Raw genomic sequence first — 22505 nt, 5'->3', positions numbered from 1 at the left:
CCCTGTCTTTAACATATTCATATGGATTAACGAGATCCCCTCTCAATCTTCTCTAGACTAAATAAGTCCAGTTCCCACATCTCTCCTGGTAAGAGGGATGCTCCAGACCCCAAATCATTTTTGTGACCCTCACTGCACCCTGTCCAGTCGCTCCTTGTCTCTTGTACTGAGGAGCTCAGAACGGAGCACAGCACTCCAGATGTGGCCCCACTAGGGCCGATTAGAGGGGGACGGTCGCCTCCCTCAACCTGCTGGCCCCACTTCTCCTGGTGCACCCCAGCCTTCCATTGGCCCTCCTTGTGCGGGATAGCTCCTGCCCCACTGCCTCGGAAACGAAACCAAACCAACAAAAACAGCAACAGCAAGTATTCTTCCTAGAACAGGAGGACAGCGCCCAGGGCTGTGAGGAGGAGGCGAGCAGTGCCGGAGGCCAGCAGGTGGCAGCCCGTGACCGTGTGTCCCCAGCCTGCCGGGCTGCGCGGGGGTGACACGGCGACAGCGGAGCCAGGAGCCACGGACGCCTCTGGCAGCGGCCTCAGAGCTGCCCACACCACACGCCACTGTCGAGGACACCGCCCAGGCCTCCTTGCACCTGAAAGGTTTTTGGGTCGGTCACAAACACATCGTTAGTGGCACTAAAATGTGACCGGCTGGGCTCAGTAAAGCCCATGGGAACACAGGAGCAGGTCCTGGACTGCAGTACAGCCTCTCTCTTCTAGTGCTTCCTTTCATGTCGGTGACAAATCCCTTCCAAATAATAACGATTTTTTCCCAGCTTTGTCATTGATCTCTTAAATAAGATGTTCTCTGGCAATATACCAGCACATTCCTGCTCTCAAAATATGAATCCCTTAGGACTCCCTTACAGCATTCTTCTTTCAGAAGTTTTGACGCATGCTGTAATGAAAAGAGAAACAATACACAGCCTGATTAATAGAACTGCAGCTAACAAACAGTGCCGAGAGATCAGCACTCTAATCATCAAGAGCAACATCTCCATCCCTATTTCACTCTTTTTCTTCTCAGCTTTGCACAGTTTTAACCTGAGATAGCACTACCCATGTGCTGGGCTTATACCGGTGATGAGTCAAGCGACAGGAGGACACAAAAAAGCATCCCAGTGCTGCAGTTCACTGTGAGGTGGCTTCTGTATGGCTATCACTCTAAATCAAAAGGAACAACCTATAACTTTAGAAAGGGACTCATTATGGATGTTGATTTTTTTATTTTTTTTTAATCAGCAAAAATTAAGAAGCGGTTGGTAAAAAATGTTGCAGAACACAGCACAGGACGTCCCTATGTTCCCTTGTCCCCTTGGAAAAAGAAAAATCTTGTTATGTGCTTTGCAATAGGGTATGTTTTCCACCCCTTTTCTCTGTTAATGCTTTATAGTTTTTCCAGAGAATTCAGTTTTTTCTTTATCAGTGCTTCTTTCTTTTTCCACCTCACTATTCTGGAAGGTTTGTAAGAGGAAATTAGCTTGACCTAGGGTCAAGACTAGACCCTTTTTGCCATGAAGGCACTATTGTGTTTGCTTCATCAGGGTTCTCTAGAAGTTTCCTCAACATATAGACAGGGACACCCTGAGAGGGCCCAGAAATTTCTTTTCCTTGTGAGCAGAGCTCAGCCTGGTATGAGAGGCAAGTGTCATTCCAATGGGAGTTTCTGTAAATCACATCAGTCATATAGGGGAACATTTGTCGTTACAAGGTGAGGGATAAATTAGTCATCCTGTCATAACTGAATACTCTAGCAAACAGCAAGGCTGGCATAGTCCTAGTAATTTATTTTTCATGGGCATAAGCAATTTAGTGTTTTATAACTCTGGTTAAAGTTGGAGTTTAGACTGCAGGTAACTACCCATAAAAACAGCAGGATGTCTGTAGGAATGAAAAGAGAATGCTCTCTATTTTTGAAGAGTATTTTTCTTCCTTCCAAAATTACTTCAGAAGAAAGGGGCCTACCAGGTACTTCACAATTCTTTTTTTCCCCCAAAAGTGGGCTGCTCATGGGGTCAGCAATCACAAGCTACATATCACTGCTCAGATGTACAAGCTGGTCCATCTGCCTGCTCACTTCTCTGGTTTCCACCATCTCCACACAGCAAGCTCTTCCAGGCCCTTACTTCTGGAGTGGTCCATGGGCACTGCCATGATGATGTCAATGCTACCTCTTCAGACTGAAATTCAAAAACACTGTGTCTCAGATTATAGTTTATTTGGATGAGGGAGGAAAGCAAGCAAAATCCTGTCCTCATCCAGGATGCTGCGCCCAAACCTCAAGGGCAGCAAACACCTCCTGCATTTTGCCAATTCTCTTCTTTGAGTCTGAAGAAGACACATAATATACACGGGAAAAATCTGTTCTGGTGTAGGAACCACAAAGTGAATGTTTACCCTGTGTTTGAACAGCTGATTCATCCCAGCAAGAGGAGGTCCATTTTTTGACCCACTGCTCTAGGCAGTAGCTACCCTGAGATAGCTGAGCTAAAACTGATCTTAGTGAAAAGGTGTCATACTTGGAAACAGCACAGTTACCTTCAAAGAGAAATTACATGCAAAGCTACAGCAGAGTGGGCTGACAGGAGAGTTACACAAGTTCTTCAGAAAAAAAGGAGAGTATATTAATTCCATCTAAAATTTGAAACCAAAAAACCCCAGTGCTTCCTTTGCAAAGAGTTCTGTAAAACAGGATATCCAGCAAACCCAGTCTTGAGTAGGCACAGGGGCAGCACATGTTTAATGTCAGTGACAGTTTAAAACACAGAGACTGACTCAGAAAATATTATTTCAGCCTTGTTTGTTTTTGAGTTGCTGCTTCCCTTGGAGACTTGAGCATAAGACTTCGAAAGTACCAGTCCCCTGTAAAGCAGGTATATTGAACTGCCAACAGATTTACTTTTCTACACATTGCTGCTTTCTGTTTCTCTGTTTTATTTGTATGACAGTCTGGGGCCATCACCACCTGGAAGCATATCCTCTCTCCCTGCACACAGCCTTCCCTTCTGTTGTTTTTGCAGCTCTTGTTTCTCACCATCCCTCCATGCCATTTCTTCCTTTTACTTGAATTTATGCCAGGTGATTCCTCCAACCATCCCTCTTCCCTGCTCCAGTTAAATGCTTACTTCATGTTCTTTCCTCCTGCTCACTTACAGAGATGGGGCCCCACACAGCTCTGTCCTTCTTCTGTCTCCTCTTCCTTGCATGGTTCTCCCTGGTGCAGCTTTTCTACTTAAAATAATTAAAAATTTTCCTCCATAAGGAGGCCTTTGCCCCTCACACTTGTACTATGACTGTAAGTGCTGTGTACTACCCCTTCTCCCAGCTGACAAACTACATCTCCTTCCCAGACTTCTCCTTCCCTTTCTGACTGCATTCCAACATTAGCCAGATATGCTGTTTCCTGATTCTTCTGTGCTCTTTCCACAGGGCTCCCCTCAAAACCCACTCTAAACAATTTCTGCCAGGGGTTCACCCTTAAAATTTAATTACCTCAGCCACTCAGGCTTGTGTCTTCCTCCACTTTTTGATGCTGCTTGGCCACTTTTGCCTAAGACAGTGGAACTTATTAGCTTGGAAAAGAGAGAAAAAAGTAGGGAATTTATCAGCGGAGGAAGCAAATGGGAAACCTCTGACGGGTCTGAACTCTTCAAACCATTTCATATACTCTTCCTGCTTTCTCCCAAAATAAATAATTCCAAAACACTAGAGTAGGAATTTGGTTTCTGAGACCCCCCTGAGTGCAGAGACCCTCGGGGTACTCTTGCAGGCAGAGCCACCCCAGGGTGCAGAGGCTAAGTGTGGAAAAGAAAGGCCAGTTTATCAGAATCCTGATCAGACCCTCAGGATAAAAATCTCTGGAGGGGTGAGGCTGAGGCAGCTAAAGCTCAGTTCTTAAATAAGTGACTGAAATGTATAATTACACACAAGCACTGAATAGAAGTTTCTATTAATCTGTGATCCGATAATCTTCTTTCATTGCCACTTAGCAACAGAATTACAAACTGAGGATGGAAAGCCAGGTTGACTTAAAATTCCTCTCTTTGCTGGGCAGAGATGAAAAAAAGTCCCTGTCTGAGCAGGCACAACAGGTTTCCCAGCTACTGGGAATTGTGTCTTTCAGCACAACATAAGTACAGACACCTGAATTTCAAGTTGCCTGAAGAACAGCTCAGTTGCGCACATAGCATTGTTTATAAGAATTAGTAAATTTCATTCACAGAAACACAGGATTAATCTAGACACACATGTCCACAAACTCCATTAAAATCATACATCTTCAGAAGGGGGAATGTGAAAGAAGGGACCATTGGGCCAAAACTGCTGCACTGGAAATTATTCTTAACTGCTGGGTCAAACAGTAATCATCATATTTTAGGGATATCCGCAGTGTCATAGAGATGCTCAGGAGAGGTGCAGGAGGGTGGTAATCTTTAGCAGTGATCCCTACCCAGAGCCACTCATTGTCCTTTCTTTGAGAGACATTTTGCACCCAACAGAGTGCCAGCATACCTGAGGTCTCTCTTAGGTTCGGTTACTTTCATAAACATCAGAAAAGAGGTAAATTTAAGTGCCTGTCACCATGCTCTTTTTATCTCAGCCTCTTCTTTCCATCTTCTTCTTACCTTTCTTTCCTTTTTTTTCTCACCTTTTTTCTTTTCCTGTGCTTCTTGCCTACAGAGTTGAGCAGTCAGATAAGGCATCATCTTTTTCAGTGCTGCTGTGAGTCTGGGACAGAGAGACAGCTCAAAGATGTGCTAAAAGCTGCCTAACAACCAGGCTCAGCCACATCTTGGAGTGCCTGGTGAGACTGCATGGCCTGCTTGGCATTCAGCAGATCCTTCCCATAGTCCAGCTCGGATGCCTTTTCCTTTGCACGTGTCATGATCCCAGAGACAAGATTCCTACAAGGGCAGCTTCCTCTCACCTTGAGCAATTTATTCCCTGTACTGTGGAAAGGATGGGCTTCCATCCCAGTAGTGCTGCCCAGAAGCAGAGGAGAGAGGGGAGGTATTCCATCCAAAGGGCAACAGACCCAAGGGTGGTGTTAGAATGAAAGTTTAAATTAATATTTACATTTTAAAGGGATTGAATTTGCTTTGCTGGGTTTATCTTCAGCCAAGGACATGGCTTTTTTTTTTGTTTGTTTTGTTTTTACAGTAGTGTTTTGCTCTGAAACTGAGCAGCCAAGACCTGCCTTTGCAGACCCATGCACCCTGTTTAAAAGATGCTCTTTGTACCACAACGTGGCTGTGCTCCAGATTGCTGGAGTTCTTCATTCCTGAACAAACAAAATACAATGGCAGGGGTCTGCCCACTGCATGCAGAGCTCCTTGGCTGCTGGGTACCCTGCCATGGGCACAGGACTGTGTCCCCTCAGGAAAGAGCTGGTCAGCAGGCAAAGAGGAGGAGCAGAATAGGGCACTCTGTTACCTCTTCTCTACTGTTTTGGGTGGCTGTGAGCAAGGAACAGAAGAGTTCTGCCCTTCAAAAGAGCCCAGGGGTGTTTTCTCAAGGCAACTACACCTGTGCTGGTAGATGTTACAAGAGCACTTATGGACTTGTGCAGGAAATAAATCCACCATCAACAAGCCAGCTGGGTGTATGAGCATACAGTTTTGCTTGCACTTCAGGCAGAGAAGGTAAAAAGTTTCATAAGCCATGTATAACTCAGTGCTTTCCTGCACTGAGATGTCCCCAACTTCTGCATGGCAACCCTGGGTGTAAAAAAAAAAGGCAAATTGCTCAACAGAAAGGAGTGTGACTAGCAATTACACTCTTCTGCTATTTGCAGCCTTCCTCACATAATGACACAAAGAAAGAGCAAAATTAGTATGTGTTCCTCTTTTCATGTGACTTTCTGTACTTTGTGGAGAAACTTCAATAGACTCATCAAGCTGATACTAATAAAAGATCTACAGTTCTGTCTACAGTCAAATATTCCCCAGATAATAGTCGTGAGCTGGAGTTATTTGCTGGTTTTTCCCACTTCAAGCTATGCTTCTTTCATCATTTTTCAAAGACTAAAGCACCTACTTGCTGAGAATCATCTTTAAAGAAAAAGCTAAAATTTACTTTTTTACTTTTTCCTTGCCACCAGGTGCCCAATAACTAATGATGTCAAGCTCACTGGAAATCATCAGTACAAAGCAGTAGCCAACAGTGTTGTGAAGTCCAATACTGAGGACAGAAGGAATCTTTTTAAATTGCAAGAAGGAGAGCGGAGTAAAGAAAGTCATTCAGAGTGCATGAGCCTTTTGTCCTCTATTGAGGGAGAATGCTAGTTAGCAAGAGTGGGTAAGGACTTTGATCTGACCTTTCAAAGCCTTTTGAAGCATCCAAGCAATTCTAAGGACTTGTCTATTTGGCCATACTTGAGAGTTTGTTGAGGCAGAATGAGAACATGAAGTGTGGCCACAGTTCTGCTAGGTGTGGACAAGCTGCTGGCCTCCATGCCTTCTCTGGCCTACATGAGAGGGATTAAAATTCTTTTGACTCACGCTTAGAGGAGAAAATCAGAGAGATGAAGGGGATTAAATGAATTTAGTTTACCAGTACATATTTCCCTAAGCTGGTTTCCAGTGGCTCCAATATTATGGGCTGTGATGCACTTTCAGGAAGACATGGGATGCTGTGCACTGCATCGTGTAGCAGTGAAGGGACCATAGTGTTGCCCTACAAACAGGGAGGGCACTGCCTGGCCCCCAGGATCAGATGTGGCTCTCAGATCCACTCTGCATGAAGGCTGGGGTACAAGGAACAGGAGTGGTCTGATCTGGGAACTACTGTTAGAAGGGCAGTACAGCAATGACAATTCATACTTGACCTCCACACCTCCTGAGAGTGAGGAGTTAGAATAATTCCCCAATAGCTCCATCCTCATCCAGCACTGTGGATCACTCCCCTTGCAGAGTGAGGATTTTTCAAAATGCTTAAAATCACTATGTGGACTCCAGGTTTGTAAAGCAAGCTGTTGGGAGTCAGAAACTCAAGCTTCCTCCCACTTGGACCTGAGTACAGGCAATAATAATTTTTCCTAACTCTAGCAGGGACATAACTGGCTGCTGTAAGCCAGCTGCTGGACCCCCTGGACACTACAAACTGCATGATACACAGAGGTCTGCTGAATAAGATAGTGGTTGTTCTGCTTGAGTTTGTCTTAAAGACACAACAGCCTCTGCTTTGCTACAATTATTGACAAATGCAGAAAAATTTGTGAACAGTCCAGATACTGAACAGTTTCTCAGCAGTGGTTTGTGGGGGGCCTATATACTCTGCAGGGCAAGAAAGAGAAGTTAAAGGTCCCCCAGAAAGAATACACACAAACACAAGGCAGGGATAAAATGCACTTTAACTGCAAAAAGCAGATTCTGTAACAGCTGTGCCTGTAGATCTAAAGCAGTGGCACAAGACTCATAGATACAGCTAAGTTGTAGGCTCAACTGATATTTATTTTATTTTTCTGGTACAGGAGGTGTCCTGAACCTAGTTCAGAGATAGTGAGAAAAGAAATTGCTGTTTTTATCTGAGGCAAGTGTTGCATTGACTTATTCACAAGCTTGCACTCTATAAACCTGAGCATGTATCTGTTACATGATTGGAATTCAGTCCCCCAGCTTGGCAGGCAGTAGGTAAAGGGGGATATAACCGCAGAGGTTTAATCATGGAAAGGTATACGCACGTTGCCTTTGTCCATCCATTTAAGCAGCAACCTGTGTTTGTCACTATGTAAGGCACACAGGAGTTTGTGCAGAAAACACACTGGAGAATTTGTGAATTTACATACACAAGCAAGATTTTTCCTTTACAATATACCAAGGAATAACAGCCAGCTAATCTCCTGTTGAATCATGTACTCCACTGCATTTCAAAGTGTGTGAATCATTTTTGTCTGTACAGCTCAGTGTATGGGTACCATGCTGAGAAGCACTACCCCAAAGATACTCCTGTTTGGTTTAGCATGCCTTCACCCAGTATTTCCTACCTATGTCACAGAGCTAGCTTTACATCTGCTTCAGGCAGAACCAGCAAGAGCTTTTGGCTCAGAAAGCTAAAAACAACTATGACCAGTGGCTTGTCTAAAACAGCTATTGGCACTTTTCTTTTGCTGGTTCCACATTACAAAAGTGTCTAGCCCTTGGGCTTTTCTCCCAGAAATGCTGTAGTATACTCTATTCTTGTCTTTAAAATCTGAAGAAGAACAAAAAGAAAAAAAATAAATAAACAAGGAAAGACAGATGTTATGAATGCATTGTACATAGGGTCATGATCTGTTCTGTCCCTTATCTTTTGAAATACCTTTTTCTTTTTATCCCTTACAAGATACAAGATACAAGGCTGTTTTCTCTCAGATCCATTTTCATGAGGCACTCATTGGGTTTTGTCACTGTGACACTGGTAAATGTGCTTGGAAGCTGATGCCAAAGTTGAGTGAAGCCTGTGGTGGATACAGGAACTCTGTTTATGGAATAAAATGATTAGTATAGCATTTCCTCAGATCTTTTGGCAGGAAGCAGGCACCAGTTCAATTAATAAAAAGAAAGGCATAAATGTGTCACTGTCACTGTCACTTGGTAACTTCCCACTCAAGAGCATCCCCAGGGGATTTTATTGCAGGGCAGATGGGGATCTTATTACAAGGTGGGACAGATGGACAGGAGGGAGATGTGGTCTGGGTGGGCCAGGGCACATGACAGAGTGCAAAGGCACCCACAGGCACACCAGCCACAGTTCACATGGAAGCTGCATCCATGTGAGTCCATGTGGTGATCTGCCTGTATCTACCATTATCTCCACTAAACAGAGACTTGAGTAATTCAAAAGACGTTAACCAATTGCTAATTTGGCCCTGTACAAATTTGCAGAAGCTTTTCAAGGGCCTACTCAGGTGGCCCTGCATGATGGAAAAACAGGCATTTCCTCACACCTATTTGTATTTAGGTACCAGAATGAAGTGCCCTAGACTCAGCATTTTACAATCTTAAACAGCAAGATGATGAACAAAGCACATAGCTGCAATAGCTTAGCAAATATATATAACCTAAGAAAAGATTGTAGTTTAACTCTACAGAGCCTCTTTTGGTCATTATTACTAGAGGAAGATTTTGATTGTCATGTGTGGTCTAATTAATCATTTGATATCTGCAGTCCACTGAGAACAAATGGATAATTGATGGAAATTCACTTACAAATATAATACACTCCCAAAATAGCCTAGCCAAGACCCCAGGAAAATAGTGACCTGTGTTAAGATTTCTTTTTGTTATTGGAACATTTGCATCATGCTGTAGATTTATTGTGCATGTCTTCCTGTAAGAATGGCATAAAAGCTAAATTTAAAATATAAACCACCTAATCATTTTACTAATAAATAGATTGACCTTTAAAAACATTGATCTCATGGCAAGTTCCAGCATCTTTCAAACACAGGAAATATTAATTCTGGCACAAGAATATTCAGTTAGCTTTGTACATAAACTGAATTAGGGTTGTTTTTTTTAAATCACTTGTCTAGACTGATAGATTAATATGTAGACATGAATACATATTAAAGTTGAATCACAGAAGTTTGCTTTTGAGAGATCACAAGACCTATAGGGGTAGCTAATGAAGAAGAAATGATCAGTGCCAGTGACCTTGGAGTTTAAATGCTTCAGAGCCTGCTGAGATGAGCAGGTGCCAGGTGAATTCATACATTACAAATGCCCTAAAGCACGAATCATCTATTTATATGTCTCTTTCTTTGGACTTTGAGCTATGTCCTAGGATGCTCCTTGGACACAACCTTGGAAATTATAAAAAACCCTGTGATTTTATACCTCAAGACCAAACCAACCCATTTGTCTTCAAAATTGTTTGCTAACAGTATCCACCTCCTCACTTTTGAAGTAACTGGATATGATTTAAGGTGCAAAATAAGGATGTTTTCCTTATTTTTCTGCATAAGATCAGTAGTGTTTCCTTACTTCCAAATAACTGGGCAGTGTTAGTCCTGTGAAAATCTGATAATGGCCATTAAAACTCAAAATACAGACATAATCCTTAGCAAAAATTAAAATGAAAAAGACTGATAAACATGCAAACACCACACATACCTGGAATGCCACAATTTTTAATACCATTCTTTACAGATTGAAATTCAAGCTCAAACATGAACCTCCCTGAGCACATTTATTAATTAAAAAAGCATTAGCCCAGGCTTTGCAGAGAGGGGGAATGTTGTATAATTAGCAAATAGTGAAAGCAACAGAAGATTTCTCACTGGCTTCACACAGTTACTGCATTGAGCACTCTCCTTAAGTGCCAGAGCTCTGCCACAGCAACTGAGCTGGCAGACACCTGAAGTAAAACTCACAAAGCTGAGTTGACTCTTTTTTCACCTAGAAAATTTAGGTGAACTCCTTTAAGAAGTAAATCTCAGGTCTTTTCCTGTAAGTCCCTATGGAATGTTACTCCAGAGAAGTGCAAAAAGGTGTCACATTCAGGTCTCTATATTATAGAAAGGATTTTTTCAGAGCCCAGGAATTCATTAATTCTTTGAACAGGGAGTTTGGGAATTCTATCCAGATTACTGAATGGCTTATCATCTATCAGGGCCTTTCATTCCAATGTCACAGGAGAAGCTTACAGGTTTTTATGGTCAAAGTCAAGTATTCCAGCCTGTCTGAGCATTTTGCTATGTAGAAGCAGTCTATTTGGCTTTCTAAATGAAGTCAAATAGAAGGAAATGCTGCAGAGAATAAGGAGATTATCTGTGTAAAACAAGCCTAAGTGTGTGAGACTACATAGAAGAGAGAGAAAAATACCACAGCATAGTGGGAAAAATCCTTGACATAAACAAGAGTATTAGCCATAGGACATGTTTGCTCTTGACCTAAACACTCTAATGCTTCCAAGCAGGGAACACACTTTCATTAGAAATAAGCACTAATCCCAATTCTTCAGAGATGAACTTCAATTGATTTGGAATTCAGATAAGCCTTAAATCATTCACATATTTGAAGATTATCTAAATTTTTCCATCACTGGGGGTCTCACACTTGTTGGCATCCATAAAGCTGAGGTTACTGGGTGCACCAGGGACTCTTGGCCGTTCTTTTCTCCAACACCCTAAAAACCCTGTATGCTGGGTGAGCACCCCTTCTTCTGGGTTTTGGGAGGCCCCAAGATCCCAGATGCTAGCACTATATGGCCTCATACTATCTCTTTTTTAGCTATGTTACCCTACAGCTTCTTCCACACCAGAATTCCTAAATATCTCTTTCTGTTGAGTTTTCAGTAACTCAGTTTACTCTTTTTTCACAAAAGGGCATTTATGCTGCTGCTCTGTGCTAAGGCTCTGTGCTGCACCACATTTCCCGGGGCATGTACCCTGCTAGCAGTCTCTGGGAGCTGCCCTCTTTCCAGCTCTTCATGGCAGCTTCCTCCTCCTTCAGAGGGCCTAGAGTTTGCCAGCCCCACTTACATCTCAGAGCTCAGCCTCTTTTCATTTCAGCTTCTCTTATTTTGTATCTGGGATAAGCTATTAGGTATATAAGTTTCAGAATCCCGTTGTACAGAAAATGTTTAAGAACATTTAACAGCAGACAGACAACAGTCAATCAGCACCTGCTGGATGCTCAGCAGTTATCCATCCTCTTTCTCCTTTTCCCTCCCACAATCATGTTTTGGCTTTCTACCAAGGGAGAGCCATCCTTCTTCACCAGCTGTTCCAAATCCCTGATCCTTCACATGCATTTTATGGAAAATATTACCACATTGTGGTACTAAGCTGAGGCTGACAATGGAAGTGGGAAGATCAACCTAGCATTGCTTTCACTAGGCTATAGTAATTTTAAATTAGGTCTGCATGGATTTTAATAGAATTCTGTATAAATTCTGGATGCTTCATGATCAGAGATGAGATGTAGTAGATACTCTTTTTTTGCATTCTCACTGAGTTCACCTGTATCTTAGAACTTATAGAAAGGATCTGGTTGTGTGCAAAATGTGTGAAAGGAGATTCACAAACACACAAAGTCTAGTCTAATTTTCCACTCAAACTGGTGTCCCTGCTAGTAGTCAAAGGATCCCTGTCTGGGTTATGTTGAGAGTTGAAAAAAACAGCAAATGAAGGACATTGGGATAAAAATCATATTGTGGTTAGAATTTTTCATGCTCATTATTCACTCTAAGAAGCAGCTACCAAAAGGTCAATCAATGTTACAAAAGAGGGAAGCCAGATAATATGGACAGCTAAAACATACTATCCTCGTAGACCTGATATCATTTTTCAGAAACTGCTACTTTGCAGGAAAACCTAGAAGAAAATAATTTTTTAAGTAATTGTCTCATAGAAGAGCAATTTCTCATGCAGCCGAGTGCCAATATAACAACTCCTTGGTGTTATCTCCTTGCAGAACAGCTGATAGCAAAACACAGGAGAGCCTACTTGCCCTACAATACAGATCATTTCTCTTCCAGACATACAAAACTTCATTGCTTCAGAGAAATATTCACTAATAATGGGAACAAAATTATGAGGTAATATGTTGTGTCACCGATCTAGGAGCAGCATTTAACTTTCCTAGACTTGAGTACAACCCCCAAGCATTAGATTGGAGCATGGTTTGTTACTGGTGGGCACCTTGCACTGACTTTTACTTGCAGGCAAAATGTGTGTAAAATGTTACCTACGTATCAGCCTGCTTTGCTGTAAGGACAAAGGGCACTTTGATCCCAGTGCAGGAGATTACTGTACTACAGATTTTTTTCTCAAAAATCAACTTTGCCTAGAGAGAAAAACTGCCTAAAGCAGCCTGAAGGCATGAAAGTCTCTGGAGAATACCCTCTGTGATTTCTAAGACTTCCATCATAATCCTATTCAAGAAAACTGCTTTTTGTTAGAATACTGTGAAATCAGTAAAAAATGAGTGCCAGTTCCTGAAAAGTGTAGATTGAGGGTTGTTTAGGATATGGGGAAAAGGATCTGCTATACAGGGCAGTTTCTTTGTCTCTCAACTAGCACAAGGTACAGTATGGACAGTTTATGTGATGCACCTGAACAAAAACAGCTATACCATGTCAAACCCCCCCCATTGAGTTCTCCCAGCTTAGGCTGGGGCTGAGTCCACCCCTGAAAAACCTCTGAAATGTATATCTTTACACTTACAAATGTAGAAACGTACAAACATACATGTAACAATAACATTCCCAGCACCTGGAACCTTAGCCAGATGTTAGCAAAAGCTACCAGTCTTTGCTGGCTGCCTTGGCTCCTTTTGGGGTACATGGTGCAAGAGAGGACTCATTTCATTTTTCTGAGATCTTTAGCTTCCTAGGGGAACAGCTCTCCACAGGTCTTTTCCCAGTGACTAACAGGAGACCTCAGTGTCTACCTGAAGGCTGGGCAAGATGAATCATTACAAACTTCTGGTGGGTGACAGATTGTGTCAGATACCATTTAAGTTATGTCTCAAAACAGAGACATTGCTCCTTTCCAACAAGCAGGGAGACTGATTGAGAATCCAGCACTGCTTGAGTCAGGCAATGAACAAACTCATGTACTGAGTCTGCATCCCTATGTGGGATCTGATCCTCAGAAAGAACAGGATATACTGAGAAGAAACATGGGGCAGGTGCAGGAAAGTATTGGGGCATTATCATGCCCAACCTGAAGGCAAAATAAAGAAATTCTCCTAGAACTAGTTGGATTTCTGGGCAAACAAAGGTCATTTGTGTTATTTTGTGGAGGGCTTTCTATGAGTGTAATCTCCCCAGGCAAGGGTCATGTTTGTGTCCGTTACTTATTTTCTTTTCTCTAGTGATCCTGCAGTCCTTCCATTGACTTCAATGGCAGTGCCATGAAGCAATGGACTGACTCTAGGATTGGGCTATTTACTAAGCAAATAATCTGAATCAGCAGTTTTGGAGTCATATGGGCACCCAATAAGCTGCCTGTTTTGTTGTTGGATTGGCTATAAAATCCCAAATCCCCTCAGCTCCTGGCTGCTGGCACCAGGGCTCACTAAGCAAGCAGAATGGCCTTTCAGTCTGTGCTCTTTGTTTTCTTAGCTGGACTGGTATTTTTCTCTGAAGCTGCACCACTGGTGAGTTTCTTTGTTTTCAAACTCAATCATTACAAGAATGATAATCTAGATTTTCTAGATGACTAGCATCCTCCTCATCCATGAAATTCTGTAAACATTGGGCTTTGTCAGAATGCTATTTCTGGGGGTTTTTTTATAGTATTCTTCAGAATTCTTAAAACTTTTTTCTTTTCTTGTAATTTACCCACCTATTTTAAGGTATTATGGAAGGGTCAGGGTTCTAGGTGGTGTGACCTTTTATTTTGCTTTGTTTCTATCTGTTCATGACTCACATCCCATATCCTCAATAAAGAGGCAGCTTCACCAAACAAGTGCTTCTCTAAAGCACTAAAAACTATTTTTGAGGTATGACTAAGGATTCCTTATAATGTAATGAAGTCTAAGACAGGGATACTCTTTCAGCCTTAGGATGTCATATGTATTTCTTTGTTGGTTTCCCTAGATAACATACTTTGTCTGCACTTAAAAGAATTTGCTATTTCCGTATTTATGATCATATTATAAAGGTATAACATAATACCATTTTCATAGAGCCATTTAGAGCAACTATAAATATTGATCAAGCAATCTGTGGGTGTGTAATAAAGTATCAGTATAGGGCTCTAAGATATCCTGCTTAAGAAATAGATGTTTGGAAATTAGCTTTGAATAGCATTGGCAGAGAACTTGCTTTCAAGTGAATGGTAATTCCGCAATTAGAATCTATCTTTTCTTTGGGAGAAGGTGTTTGAAGGCTTTGTGAACTGTTCCTATCAACTTCTCCTTTCCCCAAGGTCTCCCATGGCTCTGTTGATTCCAAATGCCCTCTTATGGTGAAAGTGCTGGATGCAGTCAGAGGAAGCCCTGCATCTGGTGTCAATGTTAAAGTTTTTAAACAGGCTGAAGATGGAAGCTGGCAGGACTTTGCTGTTGGGTAAGCTGTGTGATCTTCTGGAGCTGTTTTCAGGGTGCCTTGGGCAAGCAATTGAATAGTTAAAGGAATGGAGCTCTGATCAAAACCAAAATATGTTTTCTGACACATGTACCACACTATCAGTGTTCACAGCACATTAATTCTGATCTCAAATCTGTTAGATTTAAGTGGAACTTATCTGTGACTGAAATGCTAATTGCAAAAATATGTTCAGATGCTTATCTTATCTTTGTAAGGGGCTAGTTTTGATACTTATTTTTTCTCCTAGCTTCAGTATTATCTTTCCTTTCTATAGAAAAAAAAAAGAAAAAAAGCCTATTTACCAGCATTTTATAGGTAATCCAGACAAACCTACATTCACATGCAATGGATATAGAGCTTTATTTGCATCACTCGCATACAAAATCCTCTCTGTAGGCTTTGTCTGCACACATGTAAATAATAATTTCATTATTCTTCTTCTGCTGGTTGGAAGAAATGTGCTGGTTGGAAGAAACTCCTTGACCAGATAGTTTTTAAGAGTACTATTGTAACTATTTAAGTTACTATTGTAACAACACTGAAGCAAAATCTCAGCAGCTTGAGGTCATTTCTCTAGCTCTGAATGTGTTTTTCTAGAATGACAGACCAATACCAACAGATATCTAGCATCCTTACAAATACCTTAGGACATCACAGAGGGTCAGACAATAATGCCTTCAGTCTGTGACAGGTGTATGAGTAACAGAAGAACACAGTTTACTAAAATTCAAGTAGCTGAGGTATTTAGACATTTAATTTTCATTGCAAAACTTTGTTGAATCAGATTTTTAAATAACTCAATAGAAGTTTCCAATAGTAGCAGAATATTCAAGCACAGAATGATAAGCACAAGAATGGACAGGAGTCTACTGTACACTGAACTGTCTTTTACTAGGATTTTTTATAGCATGATTTACACATAAGCAGGAGGGGGGGAAAAAACCAGAGAAGAAGACTATAAGGAGAAATAGCTTTTTCTCCATCTGAATGGTTTCTTTTTATATAATGAAAACCAAAATACGCTTTTCTGCATTGAAAAGTAGCAAGAAAGTTTAAAAGATTTAAAAAAACAAACTCCATTCCCTAGTGCTCAGTGTTAACCTAGGAATAAATGACTCCTAAAATGAATTTCTATTCTTTAATGAACAGAGAAACTCCATGAAAAGTGACACATTTTTTTCAAGGAAAGCAGAGACAAGGATAACATCTTATCCCTAGTGAGCATTCCTTTCATTATTAGAAAATCAAATTATTTAAAATGTTTCATCAAGTACTGTTTAACAGTTAATACAAAATACAATTTACAGAAGAATAAGAGAAATGTATTGTCATTATTAAAAGCCCTCACTTCTGGGGCATAAAAGAGTTTTCTTGTTCAGTTTGCAACCTTGCTCTCAACAAGCCCATGGGGACAAATCCTGTAGTTCTTAGGCAACTTCTGCTGACACTCAAGAAAATCTAATCACATATTCTTAAACATAAATTGAGAAGATTAACCCTAGGCAAGTGAGTACCATTTTGCTGGGGGATGGCAGTGAAGGAACATTAAATCACAACTTTTATTGCAGGTAAAGGTTTTGACATTTTTCCTGACTTGCATCACAACCAAGGCTGCTTTCAGTGATACCATTGACTTTAGCTGATGGCAGTTGTTTGAACCAAGTTTTCATATGCAATTACAATTTTATTCTTTTGGGGAAGCCAGAATTTCCCTGTGTTAAATGAAATGTGAAAATGTGAATGAATCCAGGAACACAATCTGTAAATACTCCTGTCAGGTGAATAACATTTTGAGGTTACAGTACATAGCAGATACATATGGGAAAGTTACATTTTGTACAAATGTCTGTTATAGTTATGTTTTTACCATTTTGTTTTCTTATGTTTACTTTGCAAGCACACTTCATGGAATTAAGCAAATGTACTTAGCAACTGTTGAATTTGAGCAATGGTGTGTAAGGGGCAGTGGGGAAGTTAGAATAGTAGTAGCTGACTTTATTAAGAGGCTTATTTCAAAATTACTCTAGCTAAAAACATGCAAGAAGAGATAACTTGAGCTAAGACATACCGGGGAAGGGTTTAGGGTGCAGAACATGTGATTTAGATTCTATATGAGATCCTCCCATGACTAGCTTTGATCTTCTCACTCCTCACAAGTTTTTTGAAATCTAGGTCTTATCATGTGGTTCAAGAGTTGCAGTCAGCAAACACAGTTTTCATATGAGCTGGGTTATAAGTCATGAAAGAAAAGACTTCTGTGTATTTTGAAGTGGTTCCCCAACCTCCTTTTTCTTTTTTTTTTAACTCCAAAGACCTAGTGTTCCTGAGATGTTTCCTCATCAGTCTGCATCTGAGAGCAGTATATCCTAAGAGTCCATAAACATCATTGTACAGGCAGTGTAGATTTAACCTGGCTACAATATACAGCTAAGGTCCAGACAGTCAAAAATAGGATCAGGACTGCAGTATGGGCTGGCACTGTAGTAACTTTACTGGAAAAGCACAGCTTTTTAATTTAGCTGTCCATCTTACAGCAGATGCTGGCAGTCCACATCCTGTTAAGAATAAGGAACCATATTATATTTAGTCCCCCACTCAGAAATACAAGTGCTGCTCAGAAGCAATCACAGCATTTTGCTACCAGTGCTGAATACTGAGCATCCCTGCCTTGTTCTCATCCCCTCCAGACTCTGAATCACACAGTGTCCTGTTGGCTGTCAGTGCAGCAGTAATGCTGAAGGGTTTCCTTGTGTGACCGGTTGCATTGAACGGCTACCACTTAATAATTAAAATAAAGGAAGTGCCATTAACTTCTGGTAGCAGGCATGCATTTTCAAGTGAGCTCTTGTTTCCAGTTTCCCAGCTGTTCTGGATGGTTAACATCTGACACTCTGGAGCACTACCCCTTAGGAAAAGCACCATTCCAGCTCCATCCACACTTTTCTCAAACTAAAACTAATTTGTTTTTCTGAACAAAGATTTTGAGGCAGACACCATTTTTCCTTTTAATTGCTTGACTAGACTATTAAGATTATAGGCAGAAGTACATGATTTGCTAACTTCTGCAGGATCTCAGTAAGTCTGTTTCACAGCTTCAGGCACACTCACAAATGAATTCTTTCTTCTTTTATTAAAGCAATATAGATCAAACTAGGAATTACTAATTAAACTAAAAGAAAACAGATGCATACATTTTACAAACTGACTGTGATACTTGTTTCAAATACGACTTTGATTCTCTGCAGGTTTGGTCTGCCCTGGTTACACTTGATTACACTTGTATTGGATCAATAAGATTTTTGTCAGCCTTGACAAATAAGAAAAATTAAAATTAGTAGGAGATTTTCAATCCTGCTACCTCTTAATTTAAGCAAAAGCTCTGTCATTCAGTCTTTTTTTATTTACCACCATTAACCAAAGATTACAAATAAGGTGAAGGAGGGGAAAGGGACTGGGAAAGAAAAGCCCAATAACACAACTGATCCTGTCCCAGATAAGCAGCATGTCACTGCTTTCTCCACTTCCACTCATTCTCCTCAAGTTTGTTTTCTGCCTAGACAGTTACTCCTTGCCATAAGACAGGAAAGTTCCACTAGTTCTCCCAGTCAAGGCTTTCTTCATTTTTCCTTCAACTAAATCATGTGGTTACGAAGTGCTATAAATATCAAATAAATATTTTCAGCAGAAAAAGACCCAAACAAAAACAAACAAACACAAAAGGTTAAAAATTCAGAAACTAAGTAAAAGGAGGGAAAAGAGATAAATGGTGTTTAGGAGCTAAGTATGTAAATATTTAAACAGCTGTCATACAAAGCTTGAAAAGCCTCCTTTTCAAACAAATAAGGTGCAGTGCCAGCTATACTTCCTTCTTGCTACTGGAATTTCTCCATCCCACAGTTTTTTGTTCTGAGCTGAGCACATAAGCTCTGAGCTGGAATTCCTATTGCTCATTTATGTGGTACTCAGTGCAAGAGGGCCCTGCTCCTTGACCAAGGCATTGTAATTCAAATTATTAAAATCTTATGATGCTAAATTGCTTTTTCAAGACGTTATCACTAATGGTCACATAAAATCACATCATTGTATAGGAATAAACTCCAGACCCTCCGTGCAAATAACTGGAAAACAAAATAATTTTCCAATAAAATTTCTCTTCTCTGGTTAGTTTTATTTTGAGATTTGGCATCTTGCCTCTCATCATGACATTCCTTCTCCTAAGACAGTAACCTTTGGTTCCAGAGAACATTGGGTACAAGTTAGACATGATACTAAAAGAGGGACCAGCCAACTTTGATTTGTGATGTATATGGGTGAGTTGGTAGCAAGGATAGATTCTACAATGTATGGAAACATCCACTACATAGAGGGAAGGAATTATTCCAGATGATTAGGCTGCTCAATGTAGAATTTGGCACCTCTGCTATTTAATATTCCACACTGACTGTTTCTGTTTAGCATCTAAATGATAGCATAAAATATTTATATAGATATTTAATCATTACAGGAAAACCACAGAGTACGGGGAGATTCATGATCTCACATCCGAAGAACAGTTTGTAGAGGGAAAGTACATGGTGAAGTTTGACACCAGCTCCTACTGGAAGGCGCTCGGGCTTTCTGCATTCCATGAATACGCTGATGTGAGTAGTGGCAAATATCCTTGATAACCAGTGCACACTGCTAACCAGTACACACTGATAACCAGTGCACACTGCTAACCAGTACACACTGCCTGTCTAGTGGCATCAGCTGGGAAGAGCAAACACAGCCCTCTAATACTGAAGGATCAGCAGCTCTCAGTGAAGTGGTTCACTGCCACACAGCACTGGGCAAATAGAGGCAGTAAATATCCAGCCAAGCCACAGGCAGGAGCCAACTTCCCTGCAAATGCTGACACAGCTCTTCCAAAGTGTAGCTGTGCCCATTCACCCACTCATACCAGCGGGGAATCTCGCTTGAAAAGAGCTGCATTATTCAATAGTTGACAGTTTTTATAAAAACAAACAAGAAAAACAAAATTAAACAAACAAACAAACTGCTTTTACTGATGCTGAAGGAATGGAGAGATTTAGAATGCCTAATTTTACAGGAAATAAGCTATGCTTACATCAGAGATATTTTCCCTATATCAGTCACATGAAAATCCCTGAATTCTAATATGACATGTAATTACAGAAAAAAAGCCTATTTTTTCTGGTGTGCCTTTTTTTAAATCTTGTTCAGTACCAAAAATATAGGTATAAAAATATATACAACTAAGAAATAAAGGTATTTTAAAAAGTAAAGAAATAACCATAGTGGGAAAGGAAAAGTTGACTATTTTACTGATACTCAAATCTCACAAGCAGGCCAGCAATGTGATAATGTCCTGTCTGTCCCTTTGCTTTCAGTGCTACATTGATTTATTGTGTACTCTATTCTATTATGTTTACTTAGCACATCCAAAATCTGTTTAAATTCTTCAGGCTTAATCTGTCATTAAATTTAAGTTTCCCCAATTTGAGTAGTCTAGAACAGTTACTGGTGGTGCTGTAGAACATTTCAAACCACAAGTTCATGGAGCCCTAGTGGAAGACTAAAATGAGTTACTGAGTCCCACAAAGTCTGAGGTGCCATTTAGGTCAAAAAAAGAAACCTCAAAAGTACTTCCTAACCATTTGGATGTCTGAAAGTTGTAAGAGATACACCTCAGAAGGTACTTGAAAGTACCTGAGACTTTTCCAGCTAGGCTGAGGAGGCTTTTCCTTGACATAATAGCCTACAGGCCAACAAGCTAGCCTGGGAAGTGGGAAGAGTTCAGGGATGGAGTGTGTACAGGATAGCTGAAGCCTACAGTCCTCATGTCCCAGCAGTTTAGACTTTGGTCATAGGAGAGAACTCTCTAGTCCACTTAGAGAAAGTGCCGCATGATTTAGAAAATAGATCAAATAGTAGGCTAAAGAAAGCTGGAATTTAACCCAGGTGACAATACTTTCCTGGGAATTGTGTGTCCCAAGTCCCATTGGACTAATTTGAAGAGCAGCAGATTTGAATTGTCTTAGGGCAAGGGTCTCTCCTTGTTCTGGCAAGTCTAGCCACTCAGTTCTTAATGCAAAAACTGACCCATCACCAATGGTCTTAAAAACAGGAGGGGGCACTGAAGTACAGAAAATGGCTTTGGGCTCCAGCTGCCTGCCTTGTTGGCCACGTCACACAGGGGTGGTATTTAAATTCCCTGGGTGGAATTTCACCCCTGTCTTTCTTACTGGTCATTTGAGATACCTCCCCCTTACCCTCTTATTCCACGTCACAAAGCAGTTTGCCTGGCTCAGGTGTGGTATTTCCATCCAGCTTCACTGCAGCTGAGGCTCTCTGTGGACCTCAGCCCAAATCCCACAAGTATCTCAGTCCTTGGCAATCACAAAGTAACGGGAAGCATTACCCTTCAGAAGGGCAAAAGCATTGAACAGAAGCAGCAAAGTGCTCTGCAGATGAGGTGGGGTGTGCTGCTTAGTTGTAAATGAGGTGCTTTGGCTGTATGTTGCTCATCATGACCAGGAGTTTTCCCTTTTCCAGGTGGTGTTCACTGCTAACGACTCCGGCCACCGCCACTACACCATCGCCGCTCTCCTCAGCCCTTTCTCCTACTCAACCACTGCTGTTGTCACTGACCCCCAGGAATAAACATGTACTGTCTTTTCACACTTTCCTCCACTAGAACTATCATAGGCTTTTCCTATTGCTAATGCATTACTTTTTGCTACATTAGTTGTTTGGTTTTTTTTTTCATTTTGTGACCTGGCAAACTTCAGACAAGTCAATAAAATATTACTTCTTTAAAACAATTTTGACTCAATTAGTGGAATTTTATTGGTTTCTAAAGTATTATAATTTGCATTAAAGTGCAAAGGACATCTGAAAAACACACATGGGATGTCACTTGATTTAGTTTTGTTATCTTCCTCCGCTGCCTTAAAGAAGTCTCACCAAATACATTGGCTCAGAACAGGAAATTTATATATGATTGTGTTCCCTTAAAAAAATTACCAAATAAATACACTTAAAATAAGAAAGCCATCTGTGCTACTCAAAGTTTACACACAGAAAATATGGTCCCACTATCAACTAGGTTATAAGGTGAATAGGTGAAATTCTGAATACCTAGCTGCAGAACAAACAATACAGAAACCATTGAAATAAGTGTGACCAGAGAGCTGAAAGACTTAAAATCTGTGTACCTTTACTTAAAACTTCAAGTAAATCTCAACACATTGATGTCTCAAGAGGAAAGTTAGCTGCTTGACCAATCTAGGAAGTACAGAAGTAATTTCAATTAGCACACTTTTTAACATCTTTGGTATTACAGCAATTATTTGACATAACACATCTGGCTACCCTATATAGATGCATTCCAGTTAAATCCCTAATAAGTCAAATCTGTAGCCATCATTAAAAAAAAGTCCAAAAAGAGAAGCATCATCTTAATAGCCTCTTCATATTTTTATA

At 40.7% G+C, this 22505-nt stretch overlaps 1 protein-coding gene across 1 annotated transcript; it reads left to right on the top strand.

Moving 5' to 3' along the window:
* The first annotated feature begins 13974 nt into the window (after nucleotides 1-13974).
* LOC128942414 (transthyretin) lies at nucleotides 13975-21729 on the top strand. The gene is made up of 4 exons (XM_054284868.1): nucleotides 13975-14086; nucleotides 14860-14999; nucleotides 19525-19660; nucleotides 21576-21729. Exons 1-4 carry the CDS (start codon nucleotides 14018-14020, stop codon nucleotides 21681-21683), a joined length of 453 nt encoding a protein of 150 aa, XP_054140843.1. The 5' UTR covers nucleotides 13975-14017; the 3' UTR covers nucleotides 21684-21729.
* Nucleotides 21730-22505: the final 776 nt, after the last annotated feature.

Source organism: Melozone crissalis, unplaced genomic scaffold (assembly GCF_028551555.1).
Source record: "Melozone crissalis strain CALT ecotype California unplaced genomic scaffold, PUWL_Pcris_2 ptg000042l_1, whole genome shotgun sequence".
Taxonomy (NCBI): Eukaryota; Metazoa; Chordata; class Aves; order Passeriformes; family Passerellidae; genus Melozone; species Melozone crissalis.
This window is presented reverse-complemented; position numbering and strand designations above follow the sequence as displayed.

Excerpts from the sequence above, each read along its gene's own strand:
- LOC128942414 (XM_054284868.1), top strand. The coding sequence starts at position 14,018 with ATGGCCTTTCAGTCTGTGCTCTTTGTTTTCTTAGCTGGACTGGTATTT. Across the intron at positions 15,000-19,524 it reads TGGCAGGACTTTGCTGTTGG|GAAAACCACAGAGTACGGGG; the intron begins GTAAGCTGTGTG and ends TAATCATTACAG. Across the intron at positions 19,661-21,575 it reads CATTCCATGAATACGCTGAT|GTGGTGTTCACTGCTAACGA; the intron begins GTGAGTAGTGGC and ends TCCCTTTTCCAG.